This window comes from Seriola aureovittata, chromosome 2, assembly GCF_021018895.1.
Source record: "Seriola aureovittata isolate HTS-2021-v1 ecotype China chromosome 2, ASM2101889v1, whole genome shotgun sequence".
NCBI lineage: Eukaryota > Metazoa > Chordata > Actinopteri > Carangiformes > Carangidae > Seriola > Seriola aureovittata.
The window spans coordinates 11,151,635-11,169,747 of record NC_079365.1 but is presented as its reverse complement, the minus strand read 5'-3'; the positions used below and the strand labels follow the sequence as shown (position 1 = coordinate 11,169,747).

Below are 18,113 nucleotides of genomic sequence, written 5' to 3'. Positions count from 1 at the left end.
AGAGCAGTTCTGAGAGGCAGTGTTTCTGTTGTAAAACTATGGGTTTCCTTAAATAGGCAGTCTGTCTTGCCATCACTGAGGTCTGAATGTGGAGGGAACACCGTAATTTATGTTATGGAAGCAACATCTGTTTTGTGGTTGCTCACACTTTTTCACATTATGATTTATTTAAAAAGCGCTACAGGGATAGCTAACAGGCATGAAAAAGTGTTTGCTGTTTTGGCAGCTTACTCTGACAAAGCTGTTTTTCACTGTAAGTGTTGTGGGAAATATCTAGTCAGTTTTTATTTTATTTTATCCAAGATACTGTTAAGGTATTCAATACCTGCTGTTTTTACTAAATATATGAATATGTATCATATCATCATCTCTTCATCTCCTCAATTGAACAGTGCCAGATGCATGTTGAAGTCGGAGTCTTGTATGTTTTTTGGGTCTTTCGTTGCAACTAACACATGTTTTTTTTTTTAGCAATCCTATCCCCTTTTACACTTGTCCATTATAATGGTGTATTACATCAAATATGTCAGTGTCTTAATTGTAAAATGATCATTTAGTATTTTCAGTGTCGCTGCAATGATGATGAAAATGTTCTCCATTTCCAGTGTTCTGCATATTTAAGACTGGATTTACAAATTACTACATATATTACATATCATCATGTTTGTGTCTTCATCTGTTATTCTTTGTATTAAGTGTGTATTCTAGGAATAGCTAAGAAAAAAAAAAGTATTTTAATTTTAAAACAGTGCATTGTCTACCTTTATCTATTTGAGAACTACTCCATATTCATATTTTTAGTCGACTAATATTCTGAGTGATAAAAGGAGAGTCTTTCTTTAATTGGGAATTAATTATGAAAAAATAGATACAGAGCATGAATGGAAGCATTCAAGCACCGAAAGGAGGCGTCCCTGTTTAATGTGTCTCTGTGCAGGTGCAGTGATGCCCTCCACTGGGCCTAACTAGTTATCATTTCTCAAACACTGAAACCCCTTCAATGAATGATGATGAGGACAAGAATAAAATGGGAGGGCTATGAAATTTTTCAGTCAGGCTGTATACACGTGAAGCTTTGAGTCACATACTGTATATGGTCATGCAGTTCATCATATGCTCAAAGAGATAAATGTGTCACAGGGGATAGTAGACTGGCCAATAACCATATCTAAATATTTCACTGCAATATAACTTAACCTAATTCTACCAGCACGAGTTGGATGTAAAAGTATATATATATATATTGTCCCTGTGTTATTTAATCTCTTTAGCAATATATCAAATCAGATTATCAGGGTGTCATTAACATTGTCTCATTCAAAAGTTGCATTTCAATTCATGTGGGTTTGTGCTTGTTTTGTTCCTTGTTTGCGAGATTTGGGGTTTAACATTACACATCGGTTTTTGCTAGGTTTTAGTTTTAGTTTAACAGAGAGGGTCTTTTCTCAGAGACACTGCCAATCAACAGTCTACATGTGCTGGTACTTTGCAATATACTAACGATTTATTCAATGTAAAATATGATTATATGTTTATTTCTTATTTTATATTACCGTGATTAATTCAAAACTTGAAGAATTTAAGCATCTTTACACGTTTTGTTTACAAGTTAAAGTTACAGGCGGGTCAATTGTTGTTTTCCAGCTTGGCCATTGGCTGTTGGCGTGATTGACTTGTGTTTTGCGCAGGCGCAGTATACTAGGAAGCATCCAGGATGCTTGTTGTTTTCTCAATCTGAAGAGCTGGCCGAAAGGTAAGCTGCTCTCTCCACTCTCTCATCACCAACATAGGAAGAATGAACCGTCTGAGACATATTTAGCAGTCATGAACTTGTTAAGTAGTCAGTTAGCAGGGGTAAGTACATTGCTTTTACTTAGTGTAACTTAAAACGTCGTTTTTAGACAAGTCGTAAAAATGTTTCAACATTGAATTCCCTGTCAAACAAAGCAAATTCTCAGTGAAGTTCTGAACAGTAAATGTAGCTCTTGCTTAAAAAAGAAAACATCTCTAGTGTTAGTGATTTTAGTGGCGGTAAAACAAACATGTGTCTTGAAAGTTAAAAGTGATAGCTTCGGTGACTACCACTGGATCGTGACATACAGTGAAAGGTAGCGTGAAACCGTTGCGGAAGTTAGTAGAGTTTGTGGTGTATCTATACATACGATATACGTATCAACACGCCGGTGGCGTAAACTTAGTAAAACCAAGCTTTTATTCGTTCATTTCTGATAAATAGTGTCTTTCATTCAAGTCTCAACAAAACCCTCACTAAATTAGCTCTCCTGCACCCTGAGGGATGACTTTGTCAGTACTGTCTGAGTCAGTGATGATGATTACGAGGCATTACGTAAGCATAAGATCAGAGGTAAAAGACTTTTTGTTCAATAGGAGATGACAGATAGACAGAACTCATTACATTAGAGTGAGGTAACATCTGCGTCCGTGTCTTCTTGAAGGCAAAGGTCAGTAAAACCCAAGACAACCTATCCCACACACTTGGCTGGCTCTTATCATTGGGAAACTGGTGAACACTATGCACATTTGGCTTACTATGTGAATGACTTAAGAACGCTGTGTGTCAACTTGTGATGAAACTAAATTGATTACTTGACAAGAAATTCATTTTAATTTCAATTATTGATTAAGCGTTTAGGGATTTAACCAAGGCAAATGTGAAAATTATTTTTCTTATTCACTGTTTAGAACCTCATTAAGAATTTCATATTATTTTAAACTATGTATTAAACTAATTTTTATTGTCACATTAGGCTTTCAGAGCTCATGATGCACATTTTAAACTATTTTTTGACACTTAACTGGTTGATCAATCAAAGAAAAAATCTACAGACTAATACATAATGAAAATAATTGTCAGTTGCAGCCCTAGTGTCGACAACATCAGCTTGAATTTGTCTGAGAGGAAGTGAACTTAAAGGTTGTAAAGCTTGGAATTATTTACACTGTTGTGTAGTATAGGAATGTGTTTAATACGTTAACAGTTTGCTGCTAGAGATCACACATTTAGTTCTTGTACATCAGTATTAACCCCACCCCCACCCATCTTTCTCTTCTGTCCTCCCGTTACTGCCCTACATTTTCATTTTTCGCTACCATTGTTTCCTCTGAGCGTCTATTCCTCCTGCTTTCTAAATAGAGCTGACCTGGCAGTTTCAGTGAAGCATCACTCTAAATCATATATAATTAGAAACGCCTGAATGGGCACAGAAAGTGGTAATATACATCAGAAGGCCTTTAGCTACTAACTCATAATTTACATTTGCATTGTTGGATCAGTTACATAGCAAATCAGATTGGAGTTTTTTTCTTACTAAATAGCAAAGCTGATTAGCTACATCAACTCTAATAGCTTCTCGTTATGTTAGATTACATTGTTTTTCCACTGAGGCCTACCTTTCTGTCATGTCCTTTTCCTAAGGCAGCACAGGCAGTGATATCCGTCAAAATCTACAAGTTATTTTCTTGCGTTCCTTCCAAGTTAGCTGGGCCTATGAAAGATTTTCCAGCGTTGACAGAGCATGGCTGCCGGAGAGTCCCCTCATCTCTGATGGCCCAGAGAGCTGTGGTCAAGCCCAGAAAGAGTGTGGTCGATCAGTTTGTGTGTGTGTGTGTGTGTGTGTGTGTGTGTGTGTGTGTGTGTGTGTGTGTGTGTGTGTGTGTGTGTGTGTGTGTGTGTGTGTGTGTGTGTGTGTGTGTGTGTGTGTGTGTGTGTGTGTGTGTGTGTGTGTGTGTGTGTTTTCATGCCAAACGTGTTTGAATAGCCTGTCCAACCCTTTCAGAAACTGCTGGTCTGGCTGTCATGTGCAGTGCAAGTGGGGAAGTATGAATTCAGTGTGACAGGAGAGTGTGCATGTATAGCGTGAGATAGAGGAGGCATTAGTGTGTGACTGAATATACTAGGACTCTCTCATAGATTGCTATATTTTGCATCCTAGCTCAGAATAGAGAGGACGAGAGTGCTGTCATCTCTGATAACCACTTATCTGATGTAGCTTAGCAGCTAGGATAGTCAACTATACAAACTTTTGTAGCTACGTCTCTTTTTCTTGGCCAAAGCCAACAAAATATAGGCTCACAGCCATGGACAGATATGGGGGTGAGGTTAAGTAGCTTGAGCCGTGAGAGGCAGCCAAGCATTATGGTGGATGGAGATGACAGGTTCCTGTGGTGGAAATGGAGGTAAACTGTTCCTGAGTTCCTGTGGTGGGACAAGCCTTTATAGAGGTGACGTATGGCAGAGGGGAGGTCAAGGGAACACTGCCTGGTTGAGAAGGGACATCTGCATCCTTCCCTGTGGGTAAGACATGAGATTGGTAATGTGGACAGACGTTGCCTTAGACAGGTTTCATTCATTGCATAGGTGTGTGTTACATGATACATCATTGTTATGTGTTTAATTAGATTTGTTTAAGCATGAAATTCAGAACAACTCAAATATCAGTGAGCATTACATCCTCTGGTCTCCAGTTTATGCTTTAAGTTTGTTTCAGAATCAATTTTATTCACCTCAGCGGTTCCTTTTCTAATTTAAAAATAGTATTGCAAGGTAAGAGGCTGTGATAGTGTGTTTTTAACATACTTGTTTCTAAATAAAGGTCTAGCCATGTTGATGCAGGTAGAAACTAGGACACGCAATGTTTTTTGTAGCCTTTGACAAAATTTCATGATTTCTTGACTCGCTGTAGCCATTTGTTGAGTGACTTCAGTAGTTCCTGTTGTCTGAGACAAACCTATAGATAACTGTCTTTACTAGATCTCACCTTACTCTCAGCTGGTGACCTTTAGTCCATTATTCATGATTGAAGTCAGATTCTAAAGGTCAATATTGTTTAGTCAAAACATTAGAAGTAACCCGGTTTGCAGTCATTCAGGGGCCACCCTCCTGTGTAGAGCTAACCTGTGTGGAAAAGTTTGAAGTTCCTTGGCTAAAACTGAACTCATGTGATGTGAGAATCTTCTAAAACAGGAAGTCTGGTTTGCAAATGTGCTGTTAAGGCATTTTAATGTATACTTAATGTAGTAAATGCTTGGTATGCGGTCTTAATTTTATTTTGTTAATCGTATGTCCACTGTAATTAGAGATTATAAATCTATGATAGTGGCTTTTGTATTTATGATAAATGGATGCCATTATTATTGAGTGTTGCTGACATTGTGAAGAGAGAATGAAGGATCAAACTGCAGACTACAGAAAACCCTGAATGCAGACACTTTTTCTTTCTGTGTCACGCGACTGGGCCTCACTGTTCTTGCTTCTTGTTTTTTTTTTTTCCAGTCCCAAACCATGAATATTGTGGGCCAGTTAGCGGAGACAGTGTTTGTGACGGTGAAGGAGCTGTACCGTGGCCTTAACCCCGCCACTCTCACCGGAGGGATCGATGTCATTGTGGTTCGACAGCCTGATGGATCGTTCCAGTGTTCCCCCTTTCACGTCCGCTTTGGCAAGCTCGGTGTGCTGCGCTCCAAGGAGAAAATTGTGAGTCTTTTCTCTGTCTTTTGACTCTTTTAACTCCTTCTGTTGCTTTGAGGACTGTTTGCGTTTAGACACATAAGTTCGTCGCTTTGTTTTTAGGTGGACATTGAGATAAATGGCGAATCAGTTGACCTGCACATGAAGCTCGGAGACAATGGAGAAGCTTTTTTTGTGGAAGAAAATGAAAATATGGAGGTAAGATGGCCAGCATTAATGGCCATTAGTTTAATGGAAAATTATAATTTTTGACATTTTGTTTGTAAGTTCTTTTTCTTTTTAATCCCCCTCAGTCCCAGGTCCCGGCCCATCTGTGCACCTCCCCAATTCCTCTTGAGGTCCCTGAGGAGATAGAGGAGACCCTTGAGGGAGCCTCTGTCGCCGGGTCTGGGGCTCGCAGGAAGAAACGCCGTCGCAAACGCATGCGCTCTGATACTCACCTGAGAGACGACAACTCTTCATCAGAAGAGAGAGAAAGAGAGAGGGAGTGGGAGAGAGGAGAAAGTAGTCAGGCTGGACAGGAGGGTCCAGCTCAAGAGGAGCTTCTCTCACCATTACACGTCAGGTCAGTGATTGTGCTTTTTTTTAATTTGGATGTACTGAATTAATGCTCGTATCCTTCTGCAAGCAGAAAAGAGCTTCTTGTTAATCTATTTCTCAGAGCTGCTTAATGTGCTGCTTAATCTGCTGCTTATAATGCTTGTAAGAAAACAGTGAAATGGATTTTATGATCAACTACCCCTAACATGCTTTTGGAAAAGGAGCTGTGATTTGTCCACGAATTCAAGGACTCTAATTGGCATTAGCTAAATGGTAAATCATATCATATGCTCTGTGTCGTATCTTCTTAACATCTACTTCACTATTAGCAACCACTGACACGTTCAGGCTAAGGTCACCAGTTAACACTACAGACTCCTTCCGTCATTTGTCCCTCACCTCTGCAGTGGTTGTCATGTCTTCTGTCTCATGATTCAAGCTTTGCACATCTTGTTAGTAAAGAAATGATTCCACAAATGCACTTAGCATGTGTTCAAAGCAGCACGCTTTAAACAGGTTTTATTGTTGCTGACGTTACATTTTAGTAAAGATGTCATAGTAGTTCAACATTTTAGTTTGTGAAGGACTGCCCCTGCTAGAATAAAACAGTCAGCACAAAACAGCTAAAAACTGCAAAGAGCTACATACTGTGATGTTGATTCTCAGTGGCGTTGCCAATACAAGCAGCCCATCACAAGGAGTCATGTTGTTCAGTATTCACACCTGCAAACACAGTAACTTAAAAAAAAAAAAAATCTTCTCGTTTGTGTAAAAGTAAATCGGTGTACTACTCACTGTCTGAGGAGCCAAATGAGGAGTCGGGGGGCACCCAGACCAGAGATGCTCACCCACACTCAGATGGAGAGCAGTCACCCTCGGAAAGGTGAGGGAGGTTAATCTTTACAATAAATGAATTAATTCATTTATTTGTTTGTATTGAGCCATTTTACTTGGAGACAATTGGAAATCACTGCCTCATGACAGAGATAAATTCATACTGTTCTCGGATTACTTGATAGTTTTCTGTATATCTCTCCCCTTCCCAGCAGTGTGTTTTACAGTCGGCCATCCTCTCCCAAGAGCGACTCTGAGCTTCTGGTTAAATCCCAAGAGTCCTCTGGGCCTCAGATACAGTGGCACTGGGGAGGCTTTCCGATGGTATGGCAAACACACTCACTCACGACATGCACAGATGTAGATGTGTCTTTACAGCCTGCCAGTGCTGTGATTAGTGCTGTAGATTGAAGAATTGCCATGTTGACACGCTGTTGAATTGCTCTCTCTGCCCTCCCCCTCACAGCTGTGTCAATCAGAGAGGACATCAGTGGAGTTGCAGCGCATCTCACCTTCAGGCAGTTCTCATTTCCGCACCATTGAGAGACAGGACTCCTTTGATATGGCTTGGAGCCTGTGATCAGCTGTGGCAGAGTGGGCAGCGTAACAGTGGTCCGACCACAACCCAGGACCCACTCCCTAGACCTAGGTAGCCACGCCATCCAAACCACCCCTTTATCCAATGATAAAAACTCTAATATTGCCCACTCTACCCCCAGTGACCTCTTCGAGTCCTGTGCATCATCAGGGAAGACAGACGTGGACTCAACACACACAATTGAGTCCACATCAGGAGAGAAGGAGAACAGAGAGTCATCTTCTTATTCTGCTAGTCTAATTAATGGCACTGATTCCCTCAATAGCAAAGAAAGCACAGCCAATGTTCATCATGTTAGCACTGTGACTGGTACAGTTAGTACAATTAATGCGGCCAGTGTGAGCAAACAAGACATCAAACAGAAAGAACTAAAAGATAGTGAAGACGGCACAGTCACAACAAGAAGCCCAGGTAGTACAGAATCACCAAATCTACAACAGCAGGGTGCTTCACCTGAACAAAGTGAACAGGGTTCGACCAGTAGTGCCCCTGTCAGTGAGGGGGACAGTGGAATAGATCCCTTTGCTGAGGGAGGGGAAGACGACAGTGCACCAAAAGCTGAAGTGGGAGCTGCCGGGGCCGACTGGACAGCTGCAGACGGGTTCGCAAACTCTTCTGACGCATCTACAAAAGTGGAGCAACAGGGCAAAAAGAAAGGTGGTTGCTTTTTCATTTAAGAAAAAATTCTAAAAAGTCTAAAAATAATATATATCTTTGTCAGTTTATGTCACAATTGTTTTTATGTGTCATTCTGCCATAGGTAAACGTAATCACCATCTAGGACCAACAGATATTTACTTGGATGATCTGACCTCGCTGGATCCAGAAGTGGCTGCACTCTACTTCCCCAAGAGGTCAGAAGACATATGGATATTCTTCCCAAAATACACTATGAGGAACTCATTGATCTATGAAACCATGTTGTGAAAAAGACAAACAAATATTTGTGTGGCTTGTGAAAACATAATTGAAAGGCACAAGTGCTGTGCTGTGGTTTCTATTGAATATTTCTTTTTAACGGAGAATAATCGAAGTGAAATGACTTTGCGTGTCTGGTGGCCCTGCAGTGAGACAGAGGGAGCATCTCAGCAAGGGGCAGAGCAGGGTTCATGCTCAGGAAGTCAGTCACCTCAGTCAGTGGGCAGTGGAGCCATGGACAGCGGCACAGAGTACTTGTCAGATTCCACCTCCTACAGCATGGATGTCAGCATGTCCCTCTGTGGACAAGAGGGCGACACCAGCCAAATCACCAAGGGTAAATGGGTTTTCTGTCTCTGCAATATGTTCTAGTAAATGAGGGAATGGGAATGACTTTTCTCTCTGAGTTAAATCAGTCAGCATGTTGCTTTTGCTCTTACTCCAGAAAAGTTTATGGAGCACATTGTGACATACCAGGATTTTGCCAACAATCCAGGGATCATTGAGGATCCAAGTCTTGTCATCTGCATCAATTCCAAGTAAGATAAAAACAATAATCATGTATTTAAAAAAAAAAAAAGACAATTTACATCAGTGCTCACGAAGTGACTCAAATTGTCATTCTCAACGCGTTTATGTCCATGGCTGTTCATCAACTGTCTTTCATCTTTCACAGCTATTATAACTGGGCAGTGGCTGCCCCAATGGTTTTGTCAATGACAACTTTCCAGAAAAACCTGCCCAAGGTATTTTATTGTTTCTAAACCTGACCACAATAATGTCAACTAATAGGCCTCCTTAAAAACATGAATAAAGGTTTTCATTGAGTTCTTTTCTGCATTGATTTACAGATTAACAGCATAAGACAGACAACATCTTGGATAGGTGGTGACTATGATGATAGGATTTATATAATCATTGCTCTATTTTTGTGTGTGTGTGTGTCATATAGAGTACAATAGAGAGGCTGGTGAAAGACAAGATGCCCAAAAAGTCTGGACGTTGGTGGTTCTCCTGGAGGAGAAGAGACATGGACAATAACCAGGTAGATATTCAGGAACTCCTGGTAATAGTTATTGATTAATTAGGGTGGCGCGCCAGCATGGGTAATTACACACAACAATCCATTCATTGAGTCTAACAGTGTTTTTCAGGAGTGGCCTTGTGAGTTGGCGCTGTTCTTGAGAGGAATAAGTCTGGTACAGATGGAAGTGATTAAGGGATTAGATCAGAAGCAAGTGGACTCTGTATGGTCTTAAAATGTTGATGATAATGTAACCTCTTGTTTTTCAGCAAAAACACTCAAAGGAGGAGCAAGAGGAGCCACTGGTCAGTGTTTCTACCACAGTAAAGTAAGTGACCTCACTAAAGTGATCTAATATCAGTTAATAAGCCTTATAAAACAATGTATGCTCTGTGTCGGTTGAACCACTTTCAGCTGGTCTTGCTGATCCCCAGCTGTGCCACTGCTTTCTAATGTTTGAGTGTACAGTCGAGGTACATTCAGTCTGATTGCTGGAAAGACCAGGACTGCCAGTACATTTTTATTCATCTGTATTTTGTTTATTTGGTTGTTATAATGCCCATAAATGAACACTTCACTCCAAATGTGAATTATACAACAGTTAGTGCCGACCAAAAAAATTTGTTTGGATGGGAGGCGGATATAGAGTATAACAGCACTGGGACTTTTAACTATATGTATTACTCCGATTTATATTATTATTACATTTAATAACGGTTAATTAGCGTTACATTAACGCCGTTATCTATCTTAGATTGTAGCAAACTTTGCGCCGCAAAGATGAATATATTTCCAGAAATAAGATTTGAATTAAACGATGTACGGGCATCAGAAGAGGATGAAGGGAAGAAGCCTCGATACTTCAGCACACCTGAGGTTACAAAGTAGACAAAGTAACAAGCTAATGTGCACTGTGCGGGTCAGGAAAATGTTTATGTGTTGCTTCGCAACAGTCCAGTACCAGTCCAGTTGCGGAACTATTTGTGTTGTTGTAGCCAGTTAAATAATAAAATAAACAAACAAATCATAATCTGTTGTTGCTTATTTAACTAATTTGGCGCTCGTAGAACTGTTGTATAAAAGTAATATCACACTCGAGGTCGTGATGTTTTCTTGAATATCACCACAGCTGGGATTCGGTCATAGGTACGAGGCCACAGGCCGAGTACTGAAGAAAAAACACAAAGCAGCCCAAAAACACCAATGACAGTTGTTGCTTGTTCCTATAATAACATAGTTACATTTTTTAATTGAAGAACACGTATTTTCTGTATCAATTCGAACATCATCATCATAATGTAGTTTATCTTTGGGCCTCCAGGGTACGCCAAACCTTTATCCATACAGTACATTACTCAATAAATACTGTATTCTCAAAAACAATTCATAACACTTAAAAACAGTTGTTCATTTAATTTTAATTATTAATAATTGTAATAATGATCAATAATTGAAAAGAAGAAACATAATTCAGTTTGAATTATGTGTGTTGTTTCACCAGAGCCACACTGGATGACATCGAAAGTGATGAGGCAGCAGGACTAGGCCGAAAAGCCATCCTCCCTTCAAGCCAATCAACAGAAACCCTCAGTGCCACCCAGTGTATCAGCCAGATGTACCGCAAATCACTACGCCTGACCTCTGAACAGATAGTAAAAGATGCTTTCACTTGCACAGTCATGCATTCTGCTATCATATTTATTTAGAATTTATAAAGCAGTTAAACCCCAGCTAACTACCCCCTGTCCCACACCAGGAGCACTTAAACCTGCGTGAGGGAGCCAACAAGGTGGTGTTCAGCGTGACCACGCAATATCAAGGCACCTGTCGCTGTGAGGCCGCCATCTACCTGTGGAACTGGGACGACCGAGTCATCATATCAGACATAGATGGCACCATCACTAAGTAAAAACAGCCGTGTTTTCTTGAAGCTATTTCGTAGTGGTAGTCCAATACATAATGATTCATACAGAGTCCCTTGCTTGATATAAATGATGCACTGTGTGACCTCACATTGTCAGTGTTATGAATAATCTTCCCTTTCTGTCTCTTGCAGGTCTGATGCTCTGGGACATATTCTACCTCAGTTTGGAAAAGACTGGACACACAAAGGCATTGCCAAGCTGTACCACAAAATACACCAGTATGTGAAATTACATTCCTGAAAATATTGTCAGCAGATAAAGAGCAAAAAGCATAATTGTCTTTAATAGACTCTCTATTCTATTCTTCCTTTTTACCAGTTTATTTTACTGAAGTTTCACTCACATTACTCACAGCATAACAAACAGATCTGATCTCAGCTCTCCCGCTGCTGATTCATTCTGATGTCATTCTAGTTGCAGCTGACTGTCTAATCTGCATTGCCACATGTTTCCCTGTTTGCGCTTTTAAACGAGTCCAGCTGTTCAGTTAATTGAAAAAAGATTGAATTCCATTTGAAGTGCTAATCTTTTGTCACACAAATCTGGAGAAACAGGATACATTACATATGTGTTGTTGAACAAGTTGAGCTTAATGCTGAAGGTCAGCTCAAATACAAGAGAACTGGAAAACACATTTGCATTTTGTTGATCTAAAAGGCAAATGTGGTTGTCTCTGTCCTTGCAGAAATGGCTATAAGTTCCTGTATTGTTCAGCGCGGGCTATAGGTATGGCTGCCATCACTAAGGACTACCTGCAATGGGTCAATGACAGAGGCACTGTCCTCCCTAAAGGCCCTGTACTGCTGGCTCCCAGCAGCCTCTTTTCAGCATTACACAGGTAACAAATACCTACCACTAATTTACTTAACAGCCAGTGTCCAACTAAGATGGTGTTTTTATGTTATAGAGTGTTCTGTTTCATGTAATTAGCTGGATGTAGGATTTTACCACTGTTTCTTCCTCATCAAATATCTCATTAAATCAGCTTCACACTGAAAATCATTGTACAGAATAGTCAGTACCCCTCAATAGTGGACGATCTCCTACATTGTTATAGGTAATGCTCAGCTACTACACTGGAAGAAATATGCACAAGGACACAACTGGAACAAATAACCCTTTTGATTTTAACTGTCCGTCCTAACCTGTGCAGAGAAGTGATTGAGAAGAAGCCGGAGGTGTTTAAAATTGCCTGTCTCGGTGACATCAGGGACCTTTTCAACCCGCAGCGGCAGCCTTTCTACGCTGCCTTCGGCAACAGGACTAATGTAAGCAATGCTGCAGAGCTGCAGTAGCCTTTATGAGTCTATTTTAAGTCTAGGTTTTCCTCTCTACTAGGTTGCATGGTTTGGTGTTTGGTGATTTTAGCCTCTGGAAAAAAAAAACCTGGGTTTGTGCATAATCACAAGAGATCATGCATGTTCAGAAAAAGTTACATGGTTATTATTTCATCGTACACATCCTGACATACACCCCAGCAGGAAGAAATGAAGTGTGAGAAATGTGGAAGTAAAGTCTGGGCTTTGCTCGTTGATATAAAGTAACTGGCTAACGGTTTATGATTATGGATTAGCGCTGTAATAGGCAAACGATCCTTTTAGTGTACATAGATATTGCAGCTGTGGTATCTAAGTTCTTCTCTGTAACTGTATTATGATTCTGCCTTCGCCTTTTCAGGATGCTTATGCCTATAAGCAGGTTGGAGTGCCTGACACCAGGATATTTACTGTCAACCCAAAAGGAGAGCTCATCCAGGAGAAGACTAAAGGCAACAAGTCTTCGTAAGTGTGCAACAGAATGTGGAGATAGATGGATATTACAGGGAATAGATGCGCTTTTCCACATTTTAATTTACAAGTTCAGATCATTCTAAGTGTGTGTGTTTTGCAGGTACAACCACCTCAGTGAACTGGTGGAACATTTCTTCCCTGTGCTCTGTGCTGAGGGCAACGGGTCCTCTGCTTTTGACTGTCCTGACTACAGCAGTTTCTCCTACTGGAAGGAGCCTCTGCCAGAACTGGACCTGGATTCACTACTGTAGACACACACTCACATGTACTAAAACGCACATATGCACATGTTGTAAGGCAGGGGCATAAGCACATATACTCTTCTTCTTTCTCTTTCTCTCATTTCCCAGAAAGGCTTTTCAAATGATTTTTCCCAGCATGCCTGATTATTGCCTTTGATGGACCTGCCAACTGTAGAGCCTGTTTTATGAGCCACTGGACAAAACTGGAACATAAAGAGGCACCTGTCCCTTTTTACACTGCACTCAAAGACAGAGCCAAATTAAGTTATAATATGCATGGACTCTGCATTTCAAAATAAGTGCAGAAACCGTTATGCATTCATCTCAGTGCCCTTACACTGACTACATGCTATAGATTACAATGAACATGTACACAAATGGACCAATATGACTTTAAACTGTTTCCGTTTTTTTGTTACTGTGTGCACCAGTGTCATAGTCATTCCAAAAAATGAATTTAAGCAGTGTATTGGCATGATAGCTAACACTGATACACATTTCAACTCTAAGCTTGGACCAAAAATATATCTGTACAGAAATAGGGAAATTAAGCTGTATTAGAAAATATTAAGCGATGCTTAAATTCCTGCAAATGCCAAAACTGTGTAACTACTATAGCCTGCTTTCTGTGACTGACACTTCACTTTCAGTGCACTGCTTAACAGACCCAGGTACACAAGACAAACCTATTATCCCTTATTCGTTGGAGATTATTGACAGCAGAGAATGTCTTTGGGTTTGACCTTAATAAGTATGAGATAGCTGGAGTTTGCCCTGATCTTTGTTGAGCAATGAGTGTTTTTAAGTAACATTAGCCTGGGAGTGAAAACTCCTTGGAGCTCTGGATGGTACGGAAGAATTTTTGTATCATAACTACCAAGTCAAAGCTGAATATGGAGTAAGAGTTGGTTGTAAAGTATAATAGAATTATTTTCTTTCAGTTCATGAAAATTTCATTACAAGTGGATCTGAGCATAGGATGATCATTGTGGAATTACACAAAGCACATTTCACACATATTCCTTCCAGATACTGCACCACCAAGTTTAGAAATGTTTGTACACTACAGGAAGGAGGAGATGGGTCAGACTGAGGTCACTTTTACTCCAGATTTGTAAACAGTTAATGATTTAGCCTGATGCCGTGCCTTTATGCTACAATGACACTGTTATATTTATTATTTTTGCATATCTTTCATCATCCAACTGTGTGGAGATGGATTTACTTTTGAAAGTAAATGTATAGAAATATAAATTAAATTAAAACACAACCATGTCTGTTTTCTTTGACCTCTAGTATCAATGTGAAATGCGTGATTGTTCTGTTAATCTTTAGTTTTTGTATTTTTATAGTGCACAAGTTTAATTTCCAATAGCTTACACTTATGTATATTATAAAGAAAAAAATGTTTTAAACAAAATGTCATTACATTGGTGCTATACCAGCACTTAGGGCATAACATTTAGCTACTATATTAGATAGAGGGTCAGATGATCAAAGAATTGGCAAATAAACACATAAATGAAGTCAGACTGAAACGTGTTGCTCCAGTGAGAATGATGAAACTGTCTGTGAGAGGAAAGGCGTGGACGAGTCTGGCCGCTGATCTGTGCGTCAGTGCGTTTTATTGACTCCCACCTGAACAGGAAGACTCGACACAAGAGTGCAAGGTCAGTCTTTGAAGCTGTTTGATATTATGTTTTTTTTAATGACGCAAACCTAACTTATTAAATCCTTTGTAAACAATGAATCGCTGGCTGTACGCCTTGTGCAAGAAAAGATGCGCACATGCTTATGAATAATAATGTAAACCTTTTTTTTTTTTTTTTTTTTTTTTTGAAAAGAGGCAAAGCCACAGTAATTGAAATCAAATTTATGCCCAGAAGCAGAATCGGGGCTGACAAGGTGAGTCTGGTTCATTAGTCTCAAAGCAGTCAGCAGCGTGCAGATCCTGTTTTCAGGAAATCGAAACTTAGGTAAACAGACGCACTAACAGTTGACGACGCAGAAATGTTTTTGACCTTCGTTGTTTTGATTTCTCCATCTTTCGTATCCAATCAGAGACTTTTTTCTTGAACTAAACTTCTTCATTTAAAATAGACAACGTTTGATGTAACCCTCGTCTAGCCTGTATATCTGCATCTGGCATATTTTTTTCATAATACAGACTACATTCAGCATATCCTGGATGGTTGCATCGTGCTGCTGTGCGTTGTCATGCTGGTGTTTGCAACTTCCCGGTGTTTCCTGGTGCAAATGCAACAAAGTTTCACGATGTGTTTTATTATACAGGACCATCTCCACCGTTGAAGACACTGAGGTCATGTTCTTAGTATGTTTGTGTGTGTTTGAGTTAAAAGGTATCACCTGGTGGATATTTTATACTCTGTGCAGTTTTAGACTCATTACAAGTTTGACTCGGTTTAAATATAGTTAGGCAACTAAGCGAAAAAAAAAGAAAATCCAACTAGAATTTTACTCCTTGCAGTGCATGGAAGATTTTGAAACAATATGCAGACTCTCACGTTTGGTAAATTAACAGTGAACAAACTGATAATTGGGGGAAAAAAGAATACAACGAGATTGTATTTTTGGTTTTTGGTCAAAATTTTTCTTGAGGTATAATATATACTTTTTAATATAATTATATAATATTTCATTTTTTTAATTAAGTTTTACTTATCATAAACTTTATATATTTTTCAAGTCTGACTCTGAGTTGTCTGTTTTTTCCAGCACCTGCCACCATGTCTGTGAATGAGACCAAGGGAAACCAAAATCGTGAAAAGAATCATGCAGAATCTTTGGTTCTGGATATTACTTGCCCAATCTGCTTGCAGATATTCTCTGAGCCAGTTTCTCTTCCTTGTGGTCATACCTACTGCATTGCTTGCCTGCAGACCATGGGAGAAGGCCTAGACCAACACAGCTGTCCTGAGTGCCAGGCAGTATATCAGGGGCCCACAGCTCTTGTGAAAAGCTCCAAAATATGTAGCATGGTGGAGACCTACAAAGCCACTGCTGGGAAAAGCAGCTCCACTGAAAACCCTTCCGACATCGGCCAAGATGGCTTACAATCCGGGTCTGGATCCACAGATCACCCCTTTTCTTTTGATCATGAGCAAAGCAGTGGCAAAGGCAAAATGGAAATGGATGAACCTAAATTCAGACTGGCATCTCAAGTCACAGAGTTAAATCTCAAGTTGGAGGTGGCAGAGGTTGTTTTGAAGAAAGAGAAGGAGCAGGAGTTAGAGGTGACCAATGCTAATGCTCAGCTGAGGGAGAAAGTATCCAGACTGTTAGGGCAGATAAAGGATTTGTCACAGCGCTATAATGAGCAGGTGACGCAGATGATTGAAGAAGAGTTAGGTCCAGGTGAGGCCATTATAATCAGTCGAGTCAGTCAAACCTCTGAGCTGACTAACCAGCTGAGGCAGGCTATGCTGAGAGCTGAGTCCCTGTTGACTGAGGAAGATGAGGCTGCATTCAGCGATGAGCTCCAAAGTCTACAGCCGCACATTGTGGAGTTAATGGCAAAACCAGTGGGAGAAGAGAAAGACCATGTTGAATCGAAAGTCAGCCCAGCACGAGCCTGTCCCAAGCTGGAAACCATGAACACTGAGCTGAGGGAAAGACTTGCAGAGGTTCAGCGGTACCTTCGGAACACCCTCAACCCCTCAGAGGTGACCTTTGACCCAGAAACAGCCCATCCCAACCTCATTCTCTCAGAGGACTTGAAGACAGTGACTTTCAGTGCTACAAAACAGCCCTATCCATCCTCTCCTCAGAGGTTCACCAGCTTTTTCCAGGTCCTCAGCACCCAGAGCTTCTCAGAAGGTGATCATAGTTGGGAGGTGGAGCTTGAGGGCTCTCCATGGATAATTGGTGTGTGCTACAGTGGGAAGCTGCCACGTAGCGGGCTGCCCTCTGCTCTGGAAAGCAGCCGGAGCTCCTGGTGTCTGATGTGGTTCAATAACCTCCTGACAGCCTTTGAGCAGAGTCACAGTGTGCCACTGAAGAGGACCACAGTGTCACGGAAGCTAGAGATCAAACTGAGCTTCAAGACCCACAGGCTGAGCTTCTACAACATCAGCCCCATCAGTGGGAAGACTCATGTGTACACATTTAAGGCCAACCTAACTGAACCAGTGCACCTGGCCTACAGGATGATGTCAGGGCACCCCAAAGCACGTCTCACTATTTATTCATAATCATCACTATATTTCAATATTTAATCCCTAGCAAATGTGCTGCACAATCTAACAATGTCATAATATTAAAAACACCAAAGTTGAGACTTGATTTGTATGATGAAAGTCCTTAGCCATGTCTTCATAGAAAACAGTCTGATTTCATCCTCCTTTGATTGAATTACAGTGTGCTTTAAACATAATGCTCAAATACAGTGCTCAAAATAATGTGTCCAGAAGTCATTATTTTGTCTCAGTGTAAAGGTTCAAACAAGCCAAAAGGCACAACATTGAAAACTGCTTTATGATGTTTTTCTGCTTCCATCAGACAAATAAAGTCCGTACAAAATTCCTTACATCCTAAGCTTCATAATATATTATGTTATCCTCTCATAATGTGTATTTTACTTCTCTTACTTTTAATAGATCTAAAAAAAAAATCCTGTGTATTGCCACAGCCTGCCTCCTTTTTACATTCCGTATGAAAAACAACCCCCACAAACACACGCACGTCATAATGTCATGTCATCTCGCGAGAGTTGCTCCGCTTGTTTGGCGAGTGTC

At 40.4% G+C, this 18,113-nt stretch overlaps 2 protein-coding genes across 4 annotated transcripts; both read left to right on the top strand.

Moving 5' to 3' along the window:
• Positions 1-1,870: 1,870 nt before the first annotated feature.
• On the top strand, positions 1,871-14,629 carry zgc:123305. The gene is given in 21 exon segments (XM_056391834.1): positions 1,871-4,315; positions 5,294-5,494; positions 5,591-5,686; positions 5,782-6,053; positions 6,804-6,911; positions 7,075-7,186; positions 7,329-7,422; positions 7,425-8,117; positions 8,221-8,314; positions 8,528-8,715; positions 8,824-8,917; positions 9,055-9,124; positions 9,331-9,423; positions 9,672-9,730; positions 10,904-11,054; positions 11,159-11,307; positions 11,459-11,545; positions 12,013-12,165; positions 12,481-12,595; positions 13,005-13,108; positions 13,218-14,629. Coding segments are annotated over 21 exon segments (3,150 nt in total). The 5' UTR covers positions 1,871-4,249; the 3' UTR covers positions 13,369-14,629.
• Positions 14,630-14,916: 287 nt separating this feature from the next.
• Positions 14,917-17,905, top strand: trim107 (tripartite motif containing 107). Of its 3 annotated transcripts, none has more exons than XM_056391846.1 (2): positions 14,917-15,029; positions 16,096-17,905. In XM_056391846.1, exon 2 carries the CDS (start codon positions 16,107-16,109, stop codon positions 17,568-17,570), a length of 1,464 nt encoding a protein of 487 aa, XP_056247821.1. In that variant the 5' UTR covers positions 14,917-15,029; positions 16,096-16,106; the 3' UTR covers positions 17,571-17,905. The 3 variants fall into 3 exon arrangements, with proteins under 3 accessions (XP_056247821.1, XP_056247828.1, XP_056247838.1); XM_056391853.1 differs by lacking the exon at positions 14,917-15,029 and adding an exon at positions 15,036-15,264; XM_056391863.1 differs by lacking the exon at positions 14,917-15,029 and adding an exon at positions 15,344-15,978.
• The last annotated feature ends 208 nt before the right edge of the window (positions 17,906-18,113 follow it).